This window comes from Epargyreus clarus, unplaced genomic scaffold (genome assembly GCF_041222505.1).
Source record: "Epargyreus clarus isolate Ecla_fem2 unplaced genomic scaffold, WU_Ecla_fem_2.2 ptg000019l, whole genome shotgun sequence".
In the NCBI taxonomy this organism is placed as follows: Eukaryota; Metazoa; Arthropoda; class Insecta; order Lepidoptera; family Hesperiidae; genus Epargyreus; species Epargyreus clarus.
In genome coordinates this window covers 15,386,148-15,407,890 of record NW_027332227.1, presented here as the reverse complement: position 1 = coordinate 15,407,890, position 21,743 = coordinate 15,386,148, and the positions used below count along the sequence as shown (strand labels likewise).

Here is a 21,743-nt window from a genome sequence, read left to right as displayed (position 1 = left end):
TATAATTTTTATGATTCCTTATAAACTTTTCAATTTCAACACAATAAATTAATGTATCATGTATTTCTTACAAATAAGACTTCAAGACGACATTATAATTTTTAATTATTAAACATTCAAATTAAATAATATTTGTAGTTTGATTCAACTGAGGGTCGGAGACACGGAACGATAGTCGGTTGGTACTTGCACAAAATAAGCGTATATTCATAAAGACGGCGTAAAGCGGACTGGCGCGGCGCACGAGCCTCGCGGCGCCGGAGACGGCAGGTAAAGGCGCGAGCGAACCGATGCTATATAAGGCGGCGTTACATATTAAAGTAGGTATTTGTTAGATATGAATAACAATTTTACAAAAATACAAAGATTATTTATGTCAGTTAAAACATTAATAGAATATAATATAATCTTGTCAATGTAAATACTTCTAGTCGATTATTATGATTAAACGTTTTTAATGTTATGTTAATAAGGCCTAAAAGCACATCAAAATATGTAATCTGTTTCAATAAATATTTCAATCCAAAATGGCTAAACAATCGCTCGACTACCGTTTGTAATTTCATTTCATGCAAGCAAGAAATACATTGTGCATGTATGTGTATTGTATACTAAGTATTTCGTAAATCCGCAACTTTGGATTCAATTCTTCATTGAAACAATTCTACACCTTCCAAAAAATAAGCAACCAACACTAGTATTCCCTCAGAACCTTGCACTGCTCGTTGCACTTCGAGAACCTCTGGGGCTCGGTGCATGTAGCCAAGGACTCTATGTCAAGTTCGGCCAATTCCGGATGCTTATTGGCCCCAGCCCTCACCACGGGCAAGTCATCATGTTTGACCACACCAGACTGCAGATCTATGATCTTCTGGCGCTCTTCTGATAGTTCTGCGCGCCTGAAAACAACCAAGTTTTGATAAGTATAGGTGCTTTGTAAATTCATAGTTGTTGTTGCTTTGTAAATCCAGTTTTATTTTAATCATGGAAAATGGCAGGGATATTAGAATCCGTATTTACCCTACTGCTGAGTTGAAGGTTGTACCCAAGGTGGGTACAACCTTCAACTCAGCAGGATATCGAAATTAAATTATCAATACTTTTGTTTTGCTGAACGTATTACTGTATGTGCACTAAACATGAGCTACTAGTAGTGGGTATAAAAATAATGGCATACATACATAGATTAGTAAAGATACTTGGCCGGCTTGAAATTGAATAAAGCCACAAATGGCTTATTAGTAAGTTCTTTTTTTGAATTCTTGACAAATAAAAACATTTTCAGAGAAAATTACAAATAAAAACTAATACTGTGTAATTTACATAATAAATAAATAATTATTTCAAATATTTTAGGGACATTTTAGCACAGACATGGCAAAACCTTTTTACGCAACTATTTCAATTGTCAAAACTGGTTACATTTTCTTGTTAGGAGTGAGTAATCTTTACTAATCTATGCATACATATAACTGAAAATTTGTATTTTGTATATTAGAAGTCTCTATATAAGGGGTTGTATACAAAAACGAGTAAACAACACCAAACAGAGAGTGAAACCTTAATTTCAAATTTGATTGAGTAATAGTATTCAGCTTCCTTATCACGGGTCTTAAATTCAAATTAATAAAATTAAAGAACACCTATGTTTTAAGTTGTTAAAAGTATGAAATCTTGATCTGAGGAGGTCCAACGGACTGTGATAAACTAATGATGATGCTATCAATCTGTTATTTGTGATTATCTATTTTTCATACCCATAAGTGATAAGGGTTGTTTACCCTTAACATTTTTTTTATTTATATGGCAACACAACGTTTGCCGGGTCAGCTAGTAATAATATACTTACCAAGATTTATCCCAATCCCACGTGTCCTGAGCTCGCCTCTGCTCCAGATCGTGATCGGCCTTCCTCCTGAGCGCGTTGCCTGCTATCTGCTCCTGGAGATCCATAGAGTACTGCCGGTTCTTCTGCTTCTTAATTCGTTCTTTTTCGTCGTCGTTCTCGTCGTACCATGCCATTTGTTCTTCAGTCTGAAATATAACAAAAACGTAGTGTTAAAATAATATACCAGCATATCTGAGAGATGCATAATGTGGATCTCCTGAAGAGTATGCGTGGCTTTTAACATGTTTTTTTTTTATAATATAGGAGTAGCGGACGAGCATGCAGTCCACTTGATGGTAAGTGACATTTGTAATCAACCCCAGATAGGATTAGATATTCCTGAGGTCGGCCACAGATGCACTGCTACCCCTGAGGACTAAGTTGGAATGCCTCGGAAAAGTCTGTCTCCCTTACCACACCCTTCAAACCGGAACACAGCAGCGCCTAACACTGATGTTATTAGGTAGAAATAGGTGTGGCGGTGGTGCCGCCGGAGTCGAACCACAAAGGGTTCTACCACCTTTAAAGTATGTAAAATATATGTATGTAAAATGTGTACCACCTTTAAAATATTTCACCTTTATGAGTTATCACTTTTAACAAAGATTTCCTCCAAGATGTTTGTCATTTACCATTATGGCAAGTGGCAATTAATGTATAATATCAACATAACTTAAGAAAACAGAGGGAGGAGGCAGGCCTGGGATTCGAAATTCAGACCTTGTAATGGAGAGGTTGCGTTTCAACCACCTAGCTATCACTGCTATTACCATACATGCTTTCTGCACTCACAGAACCATTCTAGTATTCCTAGGACGACGTCGTGGTTGCCATGGATCAATACAAAGACAAATACACAAACACCTAGACCCCTAAATAGACAGAAACCTAAATTCACCATTTAGATTTCTGCCTGGCCGGGGATCGAACCCGGGACCCTCTGCGCGTCAGACCGGTATGGTGACCGTCGCGCCACACATGTTGTCAAATATCTTATGATAAAATTCTCGTCACAACGTTAGTTACCGTACTCCTCCGAAACGGCTTTACCGATTTTCACCAAATTTTATATGTATATTCAGTAGGTCTGAGAATCGGCTACTATCTATTTTTCATACCCCTAAGTGATAAGGTTTGTTCAACCCATAGACTTAGATTTTTTTCGCCACGCTAAAGACCAACAAAGCATGAGAAAGACATAATAATATGTTAACCTTCGATCACTAATAAGAACTATACCTCCGCCACGATGCGAAGAGAATTCATGTAAACAAACCAATATTAGGGTCATCAAAAATTTGGTACTGTAAAAATTACTATATTCCTTGTTTTCATTTTTAATTCAACAGATAACTTCACAATTAAATTGTATCCATTATTTCTTTAGCTTATTACATGCAAAGTACTCTCACAACTTTCATATTGTTGCGTATAGACAATGATAAATAAAATATCCTTATAAGTAATTGAGTGAAAACCCTGTAAATAAGCGTATGCCAGGTATTAAGAACTTTTGGATACGATTTTGAAAAATCGAAACAGTCCATCAAAAAAAGAGTACGTAAATTCCTTAACAATCCCCCTTTTACTGCTTCATTTTAAATTAGCTGCATAATAATTGCTTTATAATCCGACTATTTAAAAAACACAATTGCGTTACGTTTTATTTAAAGTAGCAAATAATATTTTTTGAAGTGTAAGCTGACATTTTAATTTATCCACTATTTTCCTAGTATATGATTAAATTATTATTTAGAGATTGTTTTATGTATACTAATTTATATTAATTTATATATAACTTTATAAAAATAATTCATTGTTACAAATACAAAAATAAAACATTTTGCTCACATTGACAGCTTAGCATTAACGAAACGCACTCTCCGAATTTGGTCGTGTTATAATGATGTTTACAACATGGCTGCTCAAATTCTTCATCATAAGCTGCGATTGCTTACGATTACGAGTTTACGAGTACTGTCCGTGTTAAAATCTCTGTTATCCACTGTTATTTGTTTGTTAAATATTCTTGTTATAGTGTTGTTCTGTTATTTTGTTGAGATTATTTTGTTTTGTTTTGTTTGTTTTGTTGTTCTTGTTATAATGAGTGATTCCCAACCGGGTCCGAGTGGCCTGCAAAAGTTTTCTTCTCCAAAGAAGAAACGAGCGAGGTGTTCACTCAGTTCCTCGGAGAAAACAGTAACAATTAACATGCAACATTTATAAAACTATCGAAGAAATGTGACCAAAATATAGTTTTAGCCGGCCTACATTTGAGTACCGAAAAATAAAATAATATCGAACTCATAAACGAGTTTCGTCTCCAGCTCCTAAACAGGGGACAATAATGGACAAATTGAACGATATGACGATATAAAAGTACGAACTGGACTAACATTCGAAGTCTCTTAAGGAGTCTTATTAAAAATCTATCATGGGCAGCCAGAAAAACCTTAAGGATTTGTATTTTTGTACATTACATACTTGTAATTTGTGCTATTTAATTTAATCGTTTTAACCCGTTTATACATGTAATAATAACTAAATAAATATGTACAGAACACAAGGTTATTATTTTTAATTTTAGTTACTACTAAACCAATTTCAATTTTATTTTTCAATCTACACTGGAGTAGAGTATTTTCTAACTTACAGTCTATTTATTTCCTTTGAGTCGAAATACGAGACGTGTGCATATTGCCATGGAGGATATTAAACTACCATTACTTACCCTATCATACAAAAAAATTAAAGAGTGATCACTCTAAATTACAATATTTTATTCTGATTAAAATAGAATATCACACAGCATAATAAAAAATTGTATAAATTCATTTAATACGCATTTAAATGCTTATTTAAAATTATATTTTGCGAGATTATTCTCGAAATCTAATTAAACTCAAGGTCAAATATTTATTCACAATATTTAATTCAAACAAGACATTAGGTATAGTGTATCGAATAGGATAGAAAATATTAACGGAAAACTACTTTTATTTTACATAATATTATACATTCATAAATTGTGCTAAAGAAAAAAGGTTATTGTTATATGCCCGTTATCGGTTGCTAAGCGACGATTGTTGGTAAACATTCTTCTTCCAATTTGGCTGGAGTATAGATACACAATCCCATACAAAAATGAACTTAAAAAGTGGCGTCAAACGTGTTTATAAAATTCTAAGCGACAGAATCTGAAATTTATGCAAAATCAATCTTATCACTATTATTTAACGGTGTTTTTCAAAAACTGCTTACCAAAAGCAATAAATTTTTACGACATAAGCTAGCTGTCATAAGCTATCACTTTGACAGGTTTGTCACTTGGACAAGGAATTAGTGGTTTGTAATTTCATTTCATACAAGCAAGAAATATATTGTGCATGTATGTGTATTGTATACTAAGTATTTCGTAAATCCGTAACTTTGGATTCAATTCTTCATTGAAACAATTCTACACCTTCCAAAAAATAAGCAACCAACACTAGTATTCCCTCAGAACCTTGCACTGCTCGTTGCACTTCGAGAACCTCTGGGGCTCGGTGCATGTAGCCAAGGACTCTATGTCAAGTTCGGCCAATTCCGGATGCTTATTGGCCCCAGCCCTCACCACGGGCAAGTCATCATGTTTGACCACACCAGACTTTAGATAGCCTAGCAATTGAGGCACATGTTCTTCTACGATCTTCTTGCGCTCTTCTGATACTTCTGCGCGCCTGAAAACAACCAAGTTTTGATAAGTATAGGTGCTTTGTAAATTCATAGTTGTTGTTGCTTTGTAAATCCAGTTTTATTTTAATCATGGAAAATGGCAGGGATATTAGAATCCGTATTTACCCTACTGCTGAGTTGAAGGTTGTACCCAAGGTGGGTACAACCTTCAACTCAGCAGGATATCGAAATTAAATTATCAATACTTTTGTTTTGCTGAACGTATTACTGTATGTGCACTAAACATGAGCTACTAGTAGTGGGTATAAAAAAAATGGCATACATACATAGATTAGTAAAGATACTTCGCCGCCTTGAAATTGAATAAAGCCACAAATGGCTTATTAGTAAGTTCTTTTTTTGAATTCTTGACAAATAAAAAAAATTTTCAGAGAAAATTACAAATAAAAACTAATACTGTTTAATTTACATAATAAATAAATAATTATTTCAAATATTTTAGGGACATTTTAGCACGGAGACATGGCAAAACTTTTTTACGCAACTATTTCAATTGTCAAAACTGGTTACATTTTCTTGTTAGGAGTGAGTAATCTTTACTAATCTATGCATACATATAACTGAAAATTTGTATTTTGTACATTAGAAGTCTCTGTATAAGGGGTTGTATACAAAAACGAGTAAACAACACCAAACAGAGAGTGAAACCTTAATTTTAAATTTGATTGAGTAATAGTATTCAGCTTCCTTATCACGGGTCTTAAATTCAAATTAATAAAATTAAAGAACACCTATGTTTTAAGTTGTTAAAAGTATGAAATCTTGATCTGAGGAGGTCCAACGGACTGTGATAAACTAATGATGATGCTATCAATCTGTTATTTGTGAACTAATTCTCAAGTTCAGGTTCATCTCAAAGTGAAAAGGATTCCAATCTTCCCATTTACCAAGAGCATATAAATAAACTTCAAGCACTGTTGAGAATTTTATTTTTCTAATAACTCTCATTGTATAAGTTCGTAATGTTTTCCTTCACCATTTAAAAACTAATTTCTTTACCATTACAAACGGATTCGAATCTCAGTCTCTCAGACCAGGAGTAAGAATTTCAAACGACTAGGCTGCCTAATGTTAATGGTTTTGATGATAATCTTATATATAAAATTCTCGTGTCATAATGTCAGTTACTGTACTCCTCCGAAACGACTTTACCGATTTTCTCCAAATTTACATGCATATTCAGTAGGTCTGAGTATCGGCTACTATCTATTTTTCATACCCATAAGTGATAAGGGTTGTTCACCCTTAACATTTTTTTATTTTTATGGCAACACAACGTTTGCCGGGTCAGCTAGTAATAATATACTTACCAAGATTTATCCCAATCCCACGTGTCCTGAGCTCGCCTCTGCTCCAGATCGTGATCGGCCTTCCTCCTGAGCGCGTTGCCTGCTATCTGCTCCTGGAGATCCATAGAGTACTGCCGGTTCTTCTGCTTCTTAATTCGTTCTTTTTCGTCCTCTTTCTCGTCGTACAATGCCATTTGTTCTTCAGTCTGAAATATAACAAAAACGTAGTGTTAAAATAATATACCAGCATATCTGAGAGATGCATAATGTGGATTTCCTGAAGAGTATGCGTGCCTTTTAACATGTTTTTTTTTTATAATATAGGAGTAGCGGACGAGCATGCAGTCCACTTGATGGTAAGTGACATTTGTAATCAACCCCAGATAGGATTTGATATTCCTGAGGTCGGCCACAGATGCACTGCTACCCCTGAGGACTAAGTTGGAACGCCTCGGAAAAGTCTGTCTCCCTTACCACACCCTTCAAACCGGAACACAGCAGCGCCTAACACTGATGTTATTAGGTAGAAATAGGTGTGGCGGTGGTGCCGCCGGAGTCGAACCACAAAGGGTTCTACCACCTTTAAAGTATGTAAAATATATGTATGTAAAATGTGTACCACCTTTAAAATATGTTTATGAGTTATCACTTTTAACAAAGATTTCCTCCAAAATGTTTGTCATTTACCATTACGGCAAGTGGCAATTAATGTATAATATCAACATAACTTAAGAAAACAGAGGGAGGAGGCAGGCCTGGGATTCGAAATTCAGACCTTTTAATGGAGAGGTTGAGTTTCAACCACCTAGCTATCACTGCTATTACCATACATGCTTTCTGCACTCACAGAACCATTCTAGTATTCCTAGGACGATGTCGTCGTTGCCATGGATCAATACAAAGACAAATACACAAACACCTAGACCCCTAAATAGACAGAAACCTAAATTCACCATTTAGATTTCTGCCTGGCCGGGGATCGAACCCGGGACCCTCTGCGCGTCAGACCGGTATGGTGACCGTCGCGCCACACATGTTGTCAAATATCTTATGATAAAATTCTCGTCACAATGTTAGTTACCATACTGCTCCGAAACGGCTTTACCGATTTTCACCAAATTTTATATGTATATTCAGTAGGTCTGAGAATCGGCTACTATCTATTTTTCATACCCCTAAGTGATAAGGTTTGTTCAACCCATAGACTTAGATTTTTTTCGCCACGCTAAAGACCAACAAAGCATGAGAAAGACATATGTCAACCTTCGATCACTAATAAGAACTAGATACACAATCCCATACAAAAATGAACTTAAAAAGTGGCGTCAAACGTGTTTATAAAATTCTAAGCGACAGAATCTAAAATTAATGCAAAATCAACCTTAACACTATTATTTAACGGTGTTTTTCAAAAACTGCTTACCAAAAGCAATAAATTTTTACGACATAAGCTAGCTGTCATAAGCTATCACTTTGACAGGTTTGTCACTTGGACAAGGAATTAGTGGAGACGAACTGTCATTACTTTATACGGTTATTATAAATTATCACTTAATATTATTATTAGGTCGAAGTAATTAATTTTAATGAACATAATAATAATTTATCAATGAAAGTAATGTGAAGACACAATTTATTATAATGCAAATATAAGTTTAAAATTAAAATATAACCAAATACAATTCATTAAAAAATCAACAAGCTGTTTACGCCGTTACCCAACGAAATATATTGCCGCCGACTAAAGAAATATGTAGTAAACCAACATTTATTTCAATTATTTTTCTAACACCTATCTAAGGACACTCGGGTCACTGAGACAAATATAATGACACCTTGCTTGTCGACATTCATCAAGCCGTTTGTTAGATCCGATCAAATAAATAAAGACAAACATACAAGATACGCGCAAAAAACATAACCCTTCCTTGGCAGTCGAGTAAAAATAAAAATACGGAATCAACAGGATGCCATTAATTCCCTTGAATAAAGTGAGTTTATTGGAAAACAGTCTTTTCGATGAATTTTAATTTTTTTTTTCCGTATCTTTTTTGGCTATGTTAAGCAATCTTATTTTAGTGTATTGTTCGTCAATAGACTTTATTATAATAATTCTATGACTATTGCCGCGGCAGTTGGATGAAAGGTCATCATAAAATATATTAAATAATAATTTACTTAATAATTTAATTTCACTCATTTACTATTTACTCATTGCCTAACCTTTTAGGTAATAAAGAAAAAAATATAAAACAATAGCGTCTCCATTCAAGTTAGAACAGAGTCACCATGTTACCCGAACAAATCAAGTGGGCATGCAATAGTAAGAATTGTACGTTTAGTACTAAACAAACTTTACAATTTAAATGGTTTATACATTCTGTTAATTTTTGTTGATAATTTGTAAAACTTAAAAATAAATTATTTACGAACGAAATAGCAGTATTTACAATTGAGTGATAGCAATTACCTACTTATAATAATAATACTTACCGAAAATACGATAATCCATCATTTTTTAGCGTACTAGACGTGTGATTATTGCAGGCAGTGTTGTGATTTTTGCAAAAAACGGCGCGACGAAAAGAGCACCCAAATGTCTATTTGGGTGCTCTTTTCGTCGCGCCGTTTTTTTGTCGCTGATTGTGTATCTAGTTCTTATTAGTGATCGAAGATGTCAACTCTTATAGACAATCTACTAGAGAGAAAAAGATGCCAAGAAAAGTGACGGCGTGTCAATTTCTCTTCGAATAAGCGGCCTTAAGCTCCCCCGACTACGGCGCGTTTTATTATTTTACCAAAATTAATACTAGTATTAATATATTGCTGAGTATTTGTTACAATTGCTCTTTGTTTTGTTACAATTACTTTTGATACAATTTGTCTTGCTCTATTGTCAAGTGTACCGTTACAAGGAAAAATAATCCACGGAAGTATACGTTTCACAGGTAAAAGCGATTTTTCAATCCCAGGTTTTTAAGCAATATTTGGTCAAATTTCATATTAATTGGTTTCATACATAGTTGTTACAATTTTATATTAATTTATCTTGCTATAAATACATATATTTCATAGATAGATAAAAAGGTTACCAAAATATATACGAGAATTAAATTATTTATTTACGCTAGGGCTTGACAAAATGGTGACGTCATAGTATATCGATAATGTGTCGATAATATAATAAAGATCATTTCATGCATCACAAAAGTAGTAAAATAAAAGTAAACTTTGTTGACGTATTGTAACAGAATTTACATATTCTGATTTTTTATGTTATTATAACTCGAATAATATTTGTATCCCCTATATCTTTTCAAGGATACCAAGTCGATCAAGTGAGGTACGTGAAAAGTGGATAAGAATAATAAATCGGCCAAAATGGACTCCTATTAAATCATCGGTAATATGTAACAAACATTTTGAGGAAAAATAGTTTATACCAAGGAAGTCGTCGTATTAATTTGTATATCATAATACTTGTTTTATAATATTAATAAATAATCATCTATGAAAATATGGTATTTTATTAATTTGTGTAATAATTTGGATACGAAAGCTACGTTGCCACGGCAGGCTCATCAAATTAATACTGGATGTCAATCGATAAAAAGTATGAAGGTAACAACACTATTACGCACACATACACATATCAATATGGGTAATGCGTTTAAACTGACATTGTGTATCTTTGACATCCTATATCTATGGTTCAACCTTACCATTTTTTTTAATATATATGGCAACACAACATTTGCCGGTTCAGTTAGTTCTATACATTTCTGAACCTACCATACATTTGTACCCACCATCTTCCTAAACAGAGCCTCAGCGTCATGCTCCTGTTGCTCTACGAGCTGATGAGCCTTGACGTGCTGGTCACGGTCCATCTTCGACTCTTCACGAAAGATCTCATTCTTGCGCCGCTGGGCTAAGTCATCCTGAACGTTCTTCTCGAGGTACTCCTGCTCTTGGAGTGTGCGGATTATGTCCTCGCGCTGCAGTTTTTCTGCCTGAGGACGGTGATGGATTGATTATTCATAGGTTAATTCATAGATTAGTAAAGATTACTTACTCCTAACAAGAAAATGTAACATGTTTGACGATTGAAATTGTCAGTCATCTATTTTCGTGTTTGAAAAATATTAAAAAAATTAGTCTTTAAATCATTTACAAATGAAAAGATATTTCTCCGCACTTTTTCTTAGATTTCGTGTTTTTGCACCACATGTCGCCATTGTTCCGCATAAATTACACCATGACAATCATTAAATGGCTGACAGAATTGTCAGCCGTTTAACGGCTGTCTTCAATTACAAGGCGGTGAGATATGTATACTTATCTATGGGTTAATTAAAGTAAGGAGAGTTTGATGCGTCTTGTCAGTGTTATTTACGGGATATTTTTAAGTTCTTTTGGGAAAGATGCTGGTGTTTGAACATTTGTCTTAAAGTAGCGTTCAACTACGAATTAATACGAATAAAAGAGTATGCACACACACCTTGACACAGCATCAATAAATTGTTATTTGTAATGAAATAATAAGAACAAACAGCTACAACTGTTTCGAAAACAACAGATTCGAAAATTAAAAAGATAGCGGTAAATTCTAAGTGCAAGTAAAAATAGCAAGTGTGAGCGGCACTTGCAGCCTTTATTTTTTTTCCAATTAGACAAATGTCAAATCATAACAAACCATCTATTCAACAATAATGTATGTATTATAATTACCGCATCTGCCATAACTTTCTGTCCCATTTTGTTTATTTGTTCCTCTCGCAATTTCATTTTTCTCTCCGTCTCTGCAACACTGCAAAAAACATATAATATTGTCAATTTAAACTCTAAATTACTAAAACAGATGCAAAATACATTTTCAAAGGTAGTAAAACCAGTACAGTTCTACTGGGTAGGAACAGCAATACTTCTTGTGTTTCAGTGAATAAGTGTTTTTTAAAAAAAACAGTCCAACTTCTTAATAGAAGTAAGTAATTTACGTTAAACCCCAAATTATATCAGTGAAGTTAAAAAACAACATGCAGCATAAAGCAGCGATAGCCAAGTCCTTAAGAAACATGACCTCTTGATCGAGGGGTCCGAGGCTCAAATCCCAGGCACACACCACTGATTTTTCAGTCATGTGGGTATTAGAAGTTAATTATTATTTGCTTAAACAGTGAAGGAAAACATCGCGAGGAAACCAGTACATTTAAGAGACTTAAAAAAAACTCAATGGTATGTGAAGCCCACCAACACGCACTTGGCTAGCAATGTGGACTATGGGCTAATCCTTCTCATTCTGAGAGAAGACCCGTGCCCAGCAGTGGGACAATAATGGATTGATGATGATGAAAAAAACAACATACATAGCCGAGCTCCTATCGCTGGCCGCTTGCCACTGTTTCTCAATCTCCTTCTCCTCCAGTACGACCATCTGCTTCTGCTTCTCCTTCCACGCTTCCCGCGCACGTTTGAACGTCACCATTTCATTTCGCATCTTCTCTGTTTCATCTCGTTTTTGTTGGAGCTCCCTGAAGAAATTTAGTTTAATTTATAGACAAATTAACACAACTTTTTGAGAAGCACTCCATCGTTAACTTGATGTGAACATTAAAGGTTAAGTGGACATAGTTAAATGAATAAGATCCAATCCATATCAAGTCATATTGTGGATTGGATCCTTTTTGTGTGACTACGTCCAATTAATGCTTCATTTAATTAATCTATTACACACATTCAAGTCATCTTAATGATAAGTGGCCTCTAACACACATGAATATAATGTCTTATATAGAATTACACTGTAACCCTTTAGGACTAAGTTAAAACATCTCTTATAAGATTTTAGACTAAAATTATCGCGGAATTGAGACATTTTATTATGTAACGGGTACTCACGATATGCGTTTACGATTTCTTAGAATTGCGACTGGCTCACCACACCTTTCAAACAATACCCCAGCAATGCTCAACACTGATGTTAAAATAAGGCCGATACAGGTGCGGTGCTGACTCTGCCACTTTCCAACTTTTCGCTTTTTACTACATGCATATGAATATACATATGGTACATACACCAAAGTAATATTGTTTACAATTTTTGTCTATCTATTTGTTCTGGCTAATCTTTGAAATGGCTGGACCGATTTGGACGGGACTTTTATTGGCTAGCTGTAAGGTAGGTAGCTGTAATAAGAAATAACTTAGGCTATTGTATTTTAAAACTAGCTGCGCACCTGCTTCTTTTTAACGCGGGTGAAACCGCGGGGCAACGCTAGTTATCCAATAAAACTTATACACCTCACCTCTGATCCTCATCAGCTAGCGTCCTCATGATCCCTTCCTGCATTTTCTTCTCGATAAGCGTGTCCTCATACTGGCACTGCCGCTGGCGTTGCTTATTCACGAGTTGCTGTTGCAAGTCTTTGGAGAGTTGTGCGTTGCGCTCAATCTTGGCCTGTTCCTCACGATGGGCGGTCTCATTGTCGTTGTACAACGCGTTTTGGAGGATACGGTTGGCGTGGCTTTCTTCTACCTGAAGTTTTGAAAATGTAGTTTGGAAATTATTTCTTATTGTGCTTCATGAAGATGCTTTTTGAAATTAAAAACGAGCTTGTGGAAAGTGGTAGACACTTTGATCATTTGTTCAGCCTGCAAGTCAACCTTAGGAAATCCAACTTAGGAAGCGAATACACGGGACTAGCGAAGACAGTATATGTCAACAACAGCTGTTGACATAACCTATCGCTTATGGAAGGTAACCTGCCTGTAGGGAGTTAGACCTCAGGGATAGCAATGCATCTGCGACCAATCTCATGTAGGACTCAAATTTGTTATCTGCATGCTCATTTCCTACTTCTATATCATAAATAGCCTTGCCTCCTATCCTTGTTATTTAATGGCAAATGCACAAAATAGCTACACCTGCAACTTCAATAAAACTAACAGAGATTTTTGTATTCTTGACTATCCCACCAATCACTACAAGTTACTTTGAGTTTACATGGGTAGTATGGTTAAGTGTGGCCTGAGACACTCACTCTCAGAAGACATTCACAGCACCAGGCCTATAATTGGCTAATGATTCTCTGTGTATAGAAATGTTGCAAACGTACGATGCCAAGAGGACTCCGGGATCTCCTATGGAATGCAACCGGAGTCCTCTGAACGCGTTGCCCCACCCAGGTGAGCTCCAGGACTCGCCACACCGTCTGGTGTTTACGACGGTATGCGACCACACACACCGCCGTCCTTCCCGGAGTTGCTTACCGGACGGCTCGACCTCCCAATCTTGCCATCCGCAACCCCGGAAGCCCCCTTTTAGTCGCCTCTTACGACAGGCAGGGGATACCGTAGCCCTATTCTAGTCCCGGGACTACAGGGACAATGTTTAACTTAAACCTACAAGTAAAAGCAAGTGTCACCTTATCTTGCAGTCTCTTATATTCATTATGGAGTATCTGCTGCTTGAGGTCTCTACAGACATATCCCGCCTGCAAGTTCTTCTCGAGTTCGCGGAGACTGGGGTCCCGCTCGCGCAGGGTGTGGCGCCGCATCAGCTCATTGACCTCCTCGTCACGAACCTTCACTATCTCACTGCCGAGCTTCGCTTCTTCCTCTGCGCGGGCGTTGACAATCGCTGCGTGGTCTGTTCTCTGTGGATATAAATACTTTGTAGAACTTTGATATTACTATATACATATATTGTATATAAATAGGTGACATTATTTTATTCTTTTTATTCTATTTATGTAGTTGCTGTAAATATGTGGAGTGGGAAGTTTTGTTGAAGTATTAAGTGTTTTACCTATCAAGTTTTCTACAGTACTTCTTTTTAAAGTCAAGAACCAACCACCGCTTTGCAAGGTTGTTTGTAAAAAGCATACCTCTTGAAAGTCTTATTCTATCTCAGCGTTCCTATGGATGAGGGCAAGGCAGTGATATGGTGTGTATAAAATTAAATCAAATCAAAATATTTTGTTCAATGTAGGTTTTCTACAAAACTCTTTTTAAAGTCAAAACCATTCCACTACTTCGCAAGGTATTTCGTTAGGAATAAGCATACCTCTTGGAAGTCTTTCTCCATCTCCGCTTCCCTTTGGATGAGGGCGAGGCAGCGGCCCATCCTGCCGTCCTCCATGCGACTGTCCAGCCATTGGGTGTCAAGCACGCGCTGGTACGACTCCAGCTCCTTCTGCCGCGCTTCCACTATCGCATTGCGTTGTAACTCGTTCTAATTTACGTGAAAAATATCAGGTATCAAATTTAATTAATGGTTGTGTTTGCGATTCGAATTTTTCGTTAAGATTAAAAAATTGGACAACATAGACGATGTGTTTAAAGAATAATGGGCAGTTTTCTATTTGTAGGGCAAATACAGATTAGATTGAGGCAAGTTAGAAGCAACATATCTTTGAGCTTACTAATATTTAGTTATACAAATTGAAAAACATATTCACCATTTTATAAATCCAATAAACATGCAGTTAGAACTGAGAAATTAAATCTATAAATTATTCTGGTAAAGTTGCTAAATTGATAAAGTTGAAAAGAAGAAATGATAAAATAAACAAAATCTATTTCACAAAGTCAAACTTCGAAAGTGTCAAAACTCTCAAAACACTCAAAAAAATAATTAAAAAAAGGAATTGGTCTTGAATATCTATCAAATCAAATGTATTTGACAAAGAGAATGTACTCACTACGTTTTACGTATTAATCCGTATTACGTATTACGTATTTGACTGCACTCATAGATGTACAGATTATGTCACCATAACCAAAGAGAATTAAATTATTTGAAAAGTTACTTATACAGATAAAAAATACACTTTATTTTTACAACAATTACATATATTATTATTATAATTATTCAGTACCCGTAGTATGTTGTTATTATTAGCCCATAATTAATAATTTTCAATACGACATATTTTTATTACACAGCACTGACATCTATTGAAATATATTAGCATAAAAATCCCAGACAGGTTTTTTTTTTTTACTTCGCGTCGAGCCGTGGTGCACGTCACGTCACGCCAGTCCAGTCGCTCAGCAATCGGGTTTTGACGTACGATAGCTAGCTGCGACTCGGTCGGTTGCAGAGTTGTTGGTGTATCGAAATTATAGACAGTTGGTAATGAAACAGTGATAGAAATGGCAGAGAGTAAAGGTGCGTTAATCGCGAAACGAATGCAAAAACATGCCGGACGAGCAAAGGAGAAGGTATTTATGGTTTTATGTTCCATGCGCTGTGCGCCGTGTTCTGTTTTGGTGATGGTGTTCAAAATGTAGTTGGAAGTGCGTGAAAGTGGATTTGTTTTGTGGGGACCCGCGCCGGGCTGCAACCGCCGCCGGTGGTCCGCGCCCCGTTGGTAGCGCTCCACCTGTTGCTTTAGATCTGATGGCTGCTGGCTCGCAATCGTTCTGTTTACCCAAAAATCAGCTGACTTGCGCGACGAATAGGTGGCATTATCGCTTGTCTGAACCTTATCATTTCCAGGGTGAAGCTAATGCCTATTTTTAGGTCGTACTACTTGTGATATATTTGGAATATACTTAATACCGACTTGATATGATAAAGATTGTGAAGAACAGATTGTTCTCCTGCTTACTTTGAAAAATTTCACAGTTATGTCATTAAAGAGTTAATGTGTGAGCGGTTTCTTGGGAAGTGTTCCCAATGTTAAAAATAACCCGGACGGCAGTAGTGGTCCACAAGGATAGAGACAGACTGTGCCGGTTTGCTCTCAGTAGTTATTTCAACTTCTCTATTTTTATGCAGTGCCACCAACTATTTAATTTTGTCACTTTTAAACTTGCTGTTTGTAATATACATTTTTTTGCATTCCATTCAATAATAGTAGAAAGATTTTTTTATATTTTTGTTCACATTAAAGTTCCCTCATTTTTCTAATCCCAAAAAATAATATTTTGATACTTAATATTTAGTTAATACTTATTTAATCATATATAACAGAATAACAAGGATTAATATTACCATCATAAAAAATATACTTCCCTTATTTTTAAATGTTAGCTTGAAAAATTAACAATTAACCAACAATGCACCATTTATAAAATTATCAACACCTTTACCACATAGGCATAACATAACAAGGCACACAGAGTATGCATTTACAATCTTTGTTTGATATTATCATATCATTAAAAAACTAGTTCACATAATAAAAGAATGATCAATGAAACAACAAAAAGTCTTATACAACAGTAAGAGTAAGAGACATATCCAAATTATCAGTATAGGTATGTGATAGGCTGTTGACCTAATCTGGCAGGTAGCCCAGACCATGTGCATCAGACACGGGCGCCAACTGCCAAATACCGAACAGAAATGTCGGCTTGTTTGAAGAATTTTAAAAATATACCGATAATATATTGCCTGTGATATATTGCTAAATGTTTTAAGTAAAAAATGCACTACAAACTAGTATCTGTATAAGTTTTTTACAGATACCTAAAATATAATTTACTGAAAATTCATTTCAAACGTCTTTATTTCTTTGTTTGTGAAATGATTTATATTTAAATAAAAATAAATAATATTTTAACTTATTTTAATTGAATTGGGTTAATATGATATCATGACATTTTTTTTGTTGATCATTAAAGTTATCTCCAGAGTATTAATTAATTTTCATAAAGTTAAATTTAATTAAAATTAGATTAAAATCACAGTTTTACACAAACTATTAATACATTATGATAAACTGCTCATTATTAAAATTTGATAATTAATTATAGTTGCTTTTGTGAACTTTGTATTACATACATACCTATTTTACTTTCATAATAAATTTTATATATGCCTGCAATGTTATGTTGTGGTAAGAATTCCTTGTTTAATTTACAATGAACTCTGTTGCACATTGTTAACATAGCTTACTAATAACAAAAGGTATATTAGATTAGTCCTATGATTTTTTATGTTCCCTGACATAAAACTAACTTTTAGATTTCTATTCAAGAGCGAATACCTAATACTTTCTGGTTAGGTGGTATGTGCTGCCTGAAATTAGCTCTGATACTTTGGGAAGTTTGGCTAAGTTAACACCTAATTACTGTAACGGGTATTGTTTGGGAACAATACCCGTTACAGTATGTATAACCAGGGGTATAACCTGGATGAGTCCAGACACACACTAAATGTTGAATTTAGATATTTTTGTATTGGTAATCATAGTATACAATTAGTATAGGATGCATATAAATCTTTTTCCGAGTGATCTTTCAAAGGATATGACTTTTTACACCTGTTTACATTTATCAATGTAAAAAATACCTATAAGTAAGTACCTTTAGGAATGATAGTAACCGACTTTTTTGAAGTTACATATCATTTGGAGCATTTGGGAAAAAATATACTTTTCGTAAAAAATTGTTTTTTTTTTACAAAAAACGATATAAACATCGACTTCGTAAGTTAGTAATAGCTAACAATAATATTACAAATCATTGCTATATGCTTTGTGCGAACTATGTTCGGGAAAAGGTTTTAAGGAAATCTATTAAATAATACATACATTTTTACAGTTGTGCACATATGAATATGTATGACAATTCATAGGTATTATTAATATGGTTTCATAAGTCTACAACAAACACTCATTAATATAATGAGGTATTACTGGTGTCCAATATGCAATGTGATGTTTACATATAAATTCGTAATTAAACACCGTTTTTATCACATGGCTTGCTATCTGGGTTGCCTGTTCGATGTTTGTTATTGACCTTAAATTAGTCACCAGTCATATAGGATTGCTGTGTTTTTTTTATTATCTGTCAAAGTGAAATAAAGTAATCGTTAAAAACACGTTTCTTGCATGTTACTAGTTAGGATATCCGTTTCGTATCGTTTTTATTTACAAAAAAACAGTTTGCGTATATTTAACTAGAGTAGTCGTTGGGTTGGGTTGAAGTTTTTAAACATCGATGCATTTGTATTTAAGGGTATTATAATGAGCTTTTTATTACGAAATTCCTTCGGAAAATATCAAATTGAGTTACAGCGAAGCGTAGTCGGGTTTAGGCAGTATCAAATAATATACGAAAATTGTAGCCGCCTGTTAAACCGGTTAGACCTATTAACAGATACGTCCAGCCCTTTAAAGGTAAGACAGTTGAATGTACAAATTGTGTAGGATTTGTTATACATACTAATAATTTTGCTTTTCATACAGAAACGTAAAATAAATAAGGACAAATAAACCATTAGATTTGTTGTAGAGACATACATATTGCAGTCAGACTTCGATAGTAACTCCATGCTATAAAACAGCATACTCAATCTTACTCTGACATTTAACATGTGAAATAATTAGACTCCAGCAAGTGCCCGTACGTGAACAAATTGTCTAAGTGACTCTACACCGCGCTCTATCACAATCTTACTTTAAACTTTGGCATTTAAGGTGCAATTGATAGCATAATGTAAAGTTCTCTTAATGGCGGGCAAGAAAATATTAGCAATTTCATCGTAATCACAAATAGGATTGAAGTTGTACCTTACATTTGCAACATATGAGGTACCCTGCATCATACCCTTCAAACAAAAACATGAAAGAAATTAACCGCGATTATAAAGCTGGAATGTGGTCGTGCTATGGGAGACAAACCGGGTTATGGCTATACTTAAAATACATAATCTACCTGTACGAAAGAACCTTGTCTTATTTTTACAATGTTTTTGTTTAATAAGATCGAAGTAGCAGAGAAGTGTGCGATGCGGCTGATGGTAAATGGTCACTGCTACCCATGGACATCTTCAATCAACTCCAAATAGACTAGAGGTGCTATCGGAAGTCAAATACAAAAGCGTTGCAAGCCTCATATGTATGTTACACACCTATTTCTATCTAATAACAGCAGTGTTAGGCGCTGCTGTGTTCCGGTTTGAAGGGTGTGGTAAGGGAGACAGACTTTTTCGAGGCGTTCCAGCTTAGTCCTCAGGGGTAACGGCGCATGTGTGGCCGAACTCAGGTAGGAATATCTAATCCTATCTGGGGTTACAGATGTCCATGGGCGGCAGTAGCCACTTACCATCAGGTGGACTGTATGCTCGTCTGCTACTCCTATATTATAAGTTAAACCCGCATCCACACATATCCACCAAAACTCAAATGTTACACTCTAGAAATAGGTGTTTAAAATGATCAAAGTCTTGTAAAAAAACGTGGTTATGACGATCTCGCAATAGGCTCACAATTGGTTAGCACCCGATACGGTACACGCGTTTACCGTTACCCGCGGATCTTCAATATTAACTTATAACGGATTGTCGATAAAGTAATTTGTCTATTTGGTAATTATATTGTTTGGAGTGTTCGCTGACACAGTAAGCGATTAACCGTTGCTGGCATTAGTAATGGGTAATAATCTTATAATACATAGCTTTGCTTGTAATTATTACTAAATCTAATTAGAAATATCAGTTAACTAGGTATTTAAATGTGACGCTAAGTATAAAGTTATTTAATGTTAGAATTATGAAATTCTTATCTCTATATCGAGTTTGCTGTAATGGACTATCAGAAAGCTCTATTATAATTATGTATAGTATGTATGTACCCATCAATTCTAATATCATTATTTATCTTCAAATAGTTAAATATTAACTAGGACTAAATAATAATAAGGTAAGGAAGTGTTTTGTTTTTGGGAATTTAAATTCTTAAACACAGCAGTTGATTAGTTCCTGTAGTCAAAACACTGTTAAAATCCGATTTAACAAAATTGTAAACTAATACAAAATCACCATTCATTCTGCTCATCTGCTTCAAACTACCGCACTTTTTATATTTTCGTATTAATCATATTACAAAAATGTCGTATTAATTTGATTTGTGACTTTCGATCATTTGCCAATTGAAAGTTTTATGAGTAACATTCTACATAACAGGTATCGTTAATGTAGAAAGCGTAGCACGTATAGATAAAATAGAAAAAAAATATTATATCGTTTCTATAGTCTTAAAGAAACGTTAATGCCCGGATGTGTTGTAATTTAGCGTTGTATTTATATGATTTTCTAAACGAATCGGCAATGCAGTGAAAAATAAGAGAACACTATGGACACACTATGGACTTTTTATCGGACGTCAGTATGTTTGGACCTTTAATCAGTATGAAAAAGTATACAAATGTACACTACAAGGATTCGGTTGGATTGATAAAAAATCTATCGGCCGACCACTAAAGCGTTATCACGATCGCATTCTGTCCGCTTTTTAAATGTGCTGACTTCTGGACAATATAGTGTTGACCCTCATGATACTAGTCAATCTCTTCAAAAACTGCTTGCCAACTAATCAATCCTAAGAGATTGGCTGACTTTTGTCTACTTTTCAAAGTATGTCGTTTGCTCTACATGTTATAAAATGCGAGTGTGTAAGCGAACCATACTTTCAGGAGGCGTTTCAATTGTAGTCTTTTATAATATATCTATGGCCGTCCAAAAGTAAAACTTTTGCAATAATTTGGAATTGCTTACAGGTGTCGATGAACTTCACTTTATTAGACAACGCGACTGTTTGTTATCTTTATAACATTCAATCAAATTCAATCTTAACTAATACCATTTTTAATATATATTTTTCATTGTAAAGAACCCACGTTCCCTAAAATCAGTAAAGAAAAACTGTAGTTCAATCGAACAGTGGAATTCCGATAGATACCTTGGCTCCTATGACCTGCCGGCAACCGGTTTGTGATATCATCGTATTAATCAAATGTCAGCCTCCATCTCGTATTGGGTTCGTGTGAGGTGAAATTTCATTAGCTAACAATAAATCTGTGAGTTTATTCGATTG

At 35.0% G+C, this 21,743-nt stretch overlaps 2 protein-coding genes across 6 annotated transcripts in view; one reads left to right on the top strand and one right to left on the bottom strand.

Moving 5' to 3' along the window:
- Positions 1 to 179: 179 nt before the first annotated feature.
- LOC140750307 (meiosis-specific nuclear structural protein 1) lies at positions 180 to 15,668 on the bottom strand. Of its 5 annotated transcripts, XM_073083758.1 has the most exons (12): positions 15,615 to 15,662; positions 15,372 to 15,404; positions 14,978 to 15,145; positions 14,337 to 14,567; positions 13,218 to 13,447; positions 12,279 to 12,443; positions 11,644 to 11,722; positions 10,722 to 10,925; positions 6,934 to 7,118; positions 5,394 to 5,607; positions 1,850 to 2,034; positions 180 to 899 (listed from the first exon to the last, which is right to left on the bottom strand). In XM_073083758.1, the coding sequence occupies exons 2-12, from the start codon at positions 15,372 to 15,374 to the stop codon at positions 695 to 697; spliced, it is 1,869 nt and encodes a 622-aa protein (XP_072939859.1). In that variant the 5' UTR covers positions 15,375 to 15,404; positions 15,615 to 15,662; the 3' UTR covers positions 180 to 694. The 5 variants fall into 5 exon arrangements, with proteins under 5 accessions (XP_072939859.1, XP_072939860.1, XP_072939861.1 ...); XM_073083759.1 differs by lacking the exon at positions 15,372 to 15,404 and having other exon boundaries at positions 15,615 to 15,668; XM_073083760.1 differs by lacking the exon at positions 15,615 to 15,662 and having other exon boundaries at positions 5,502 to 5,607; positions 15,372 to 15,564.
- Positions 15,669 to 15,914: 246 nt separating this feature from the next.
- The window catches only part of Amph (amphiphysin), a 53,380-nt gene continuing 47,551 nt past the window's right edge, over positions 15,915 to 21,743 (top strand). Inside the window, exon 1 of the mRNA XM_073084023.1 lies at positions 15,915 to 16,137. Coding sequence (XP_072940124.1) covers positions 16,069 to 16,137 — 69 coding nt within the window. The 5' untranslated portion in view covers positions 15,915 to 16,068. The remainder of the gene's footprint in view (positions 16,138 to 21,743) is intronic.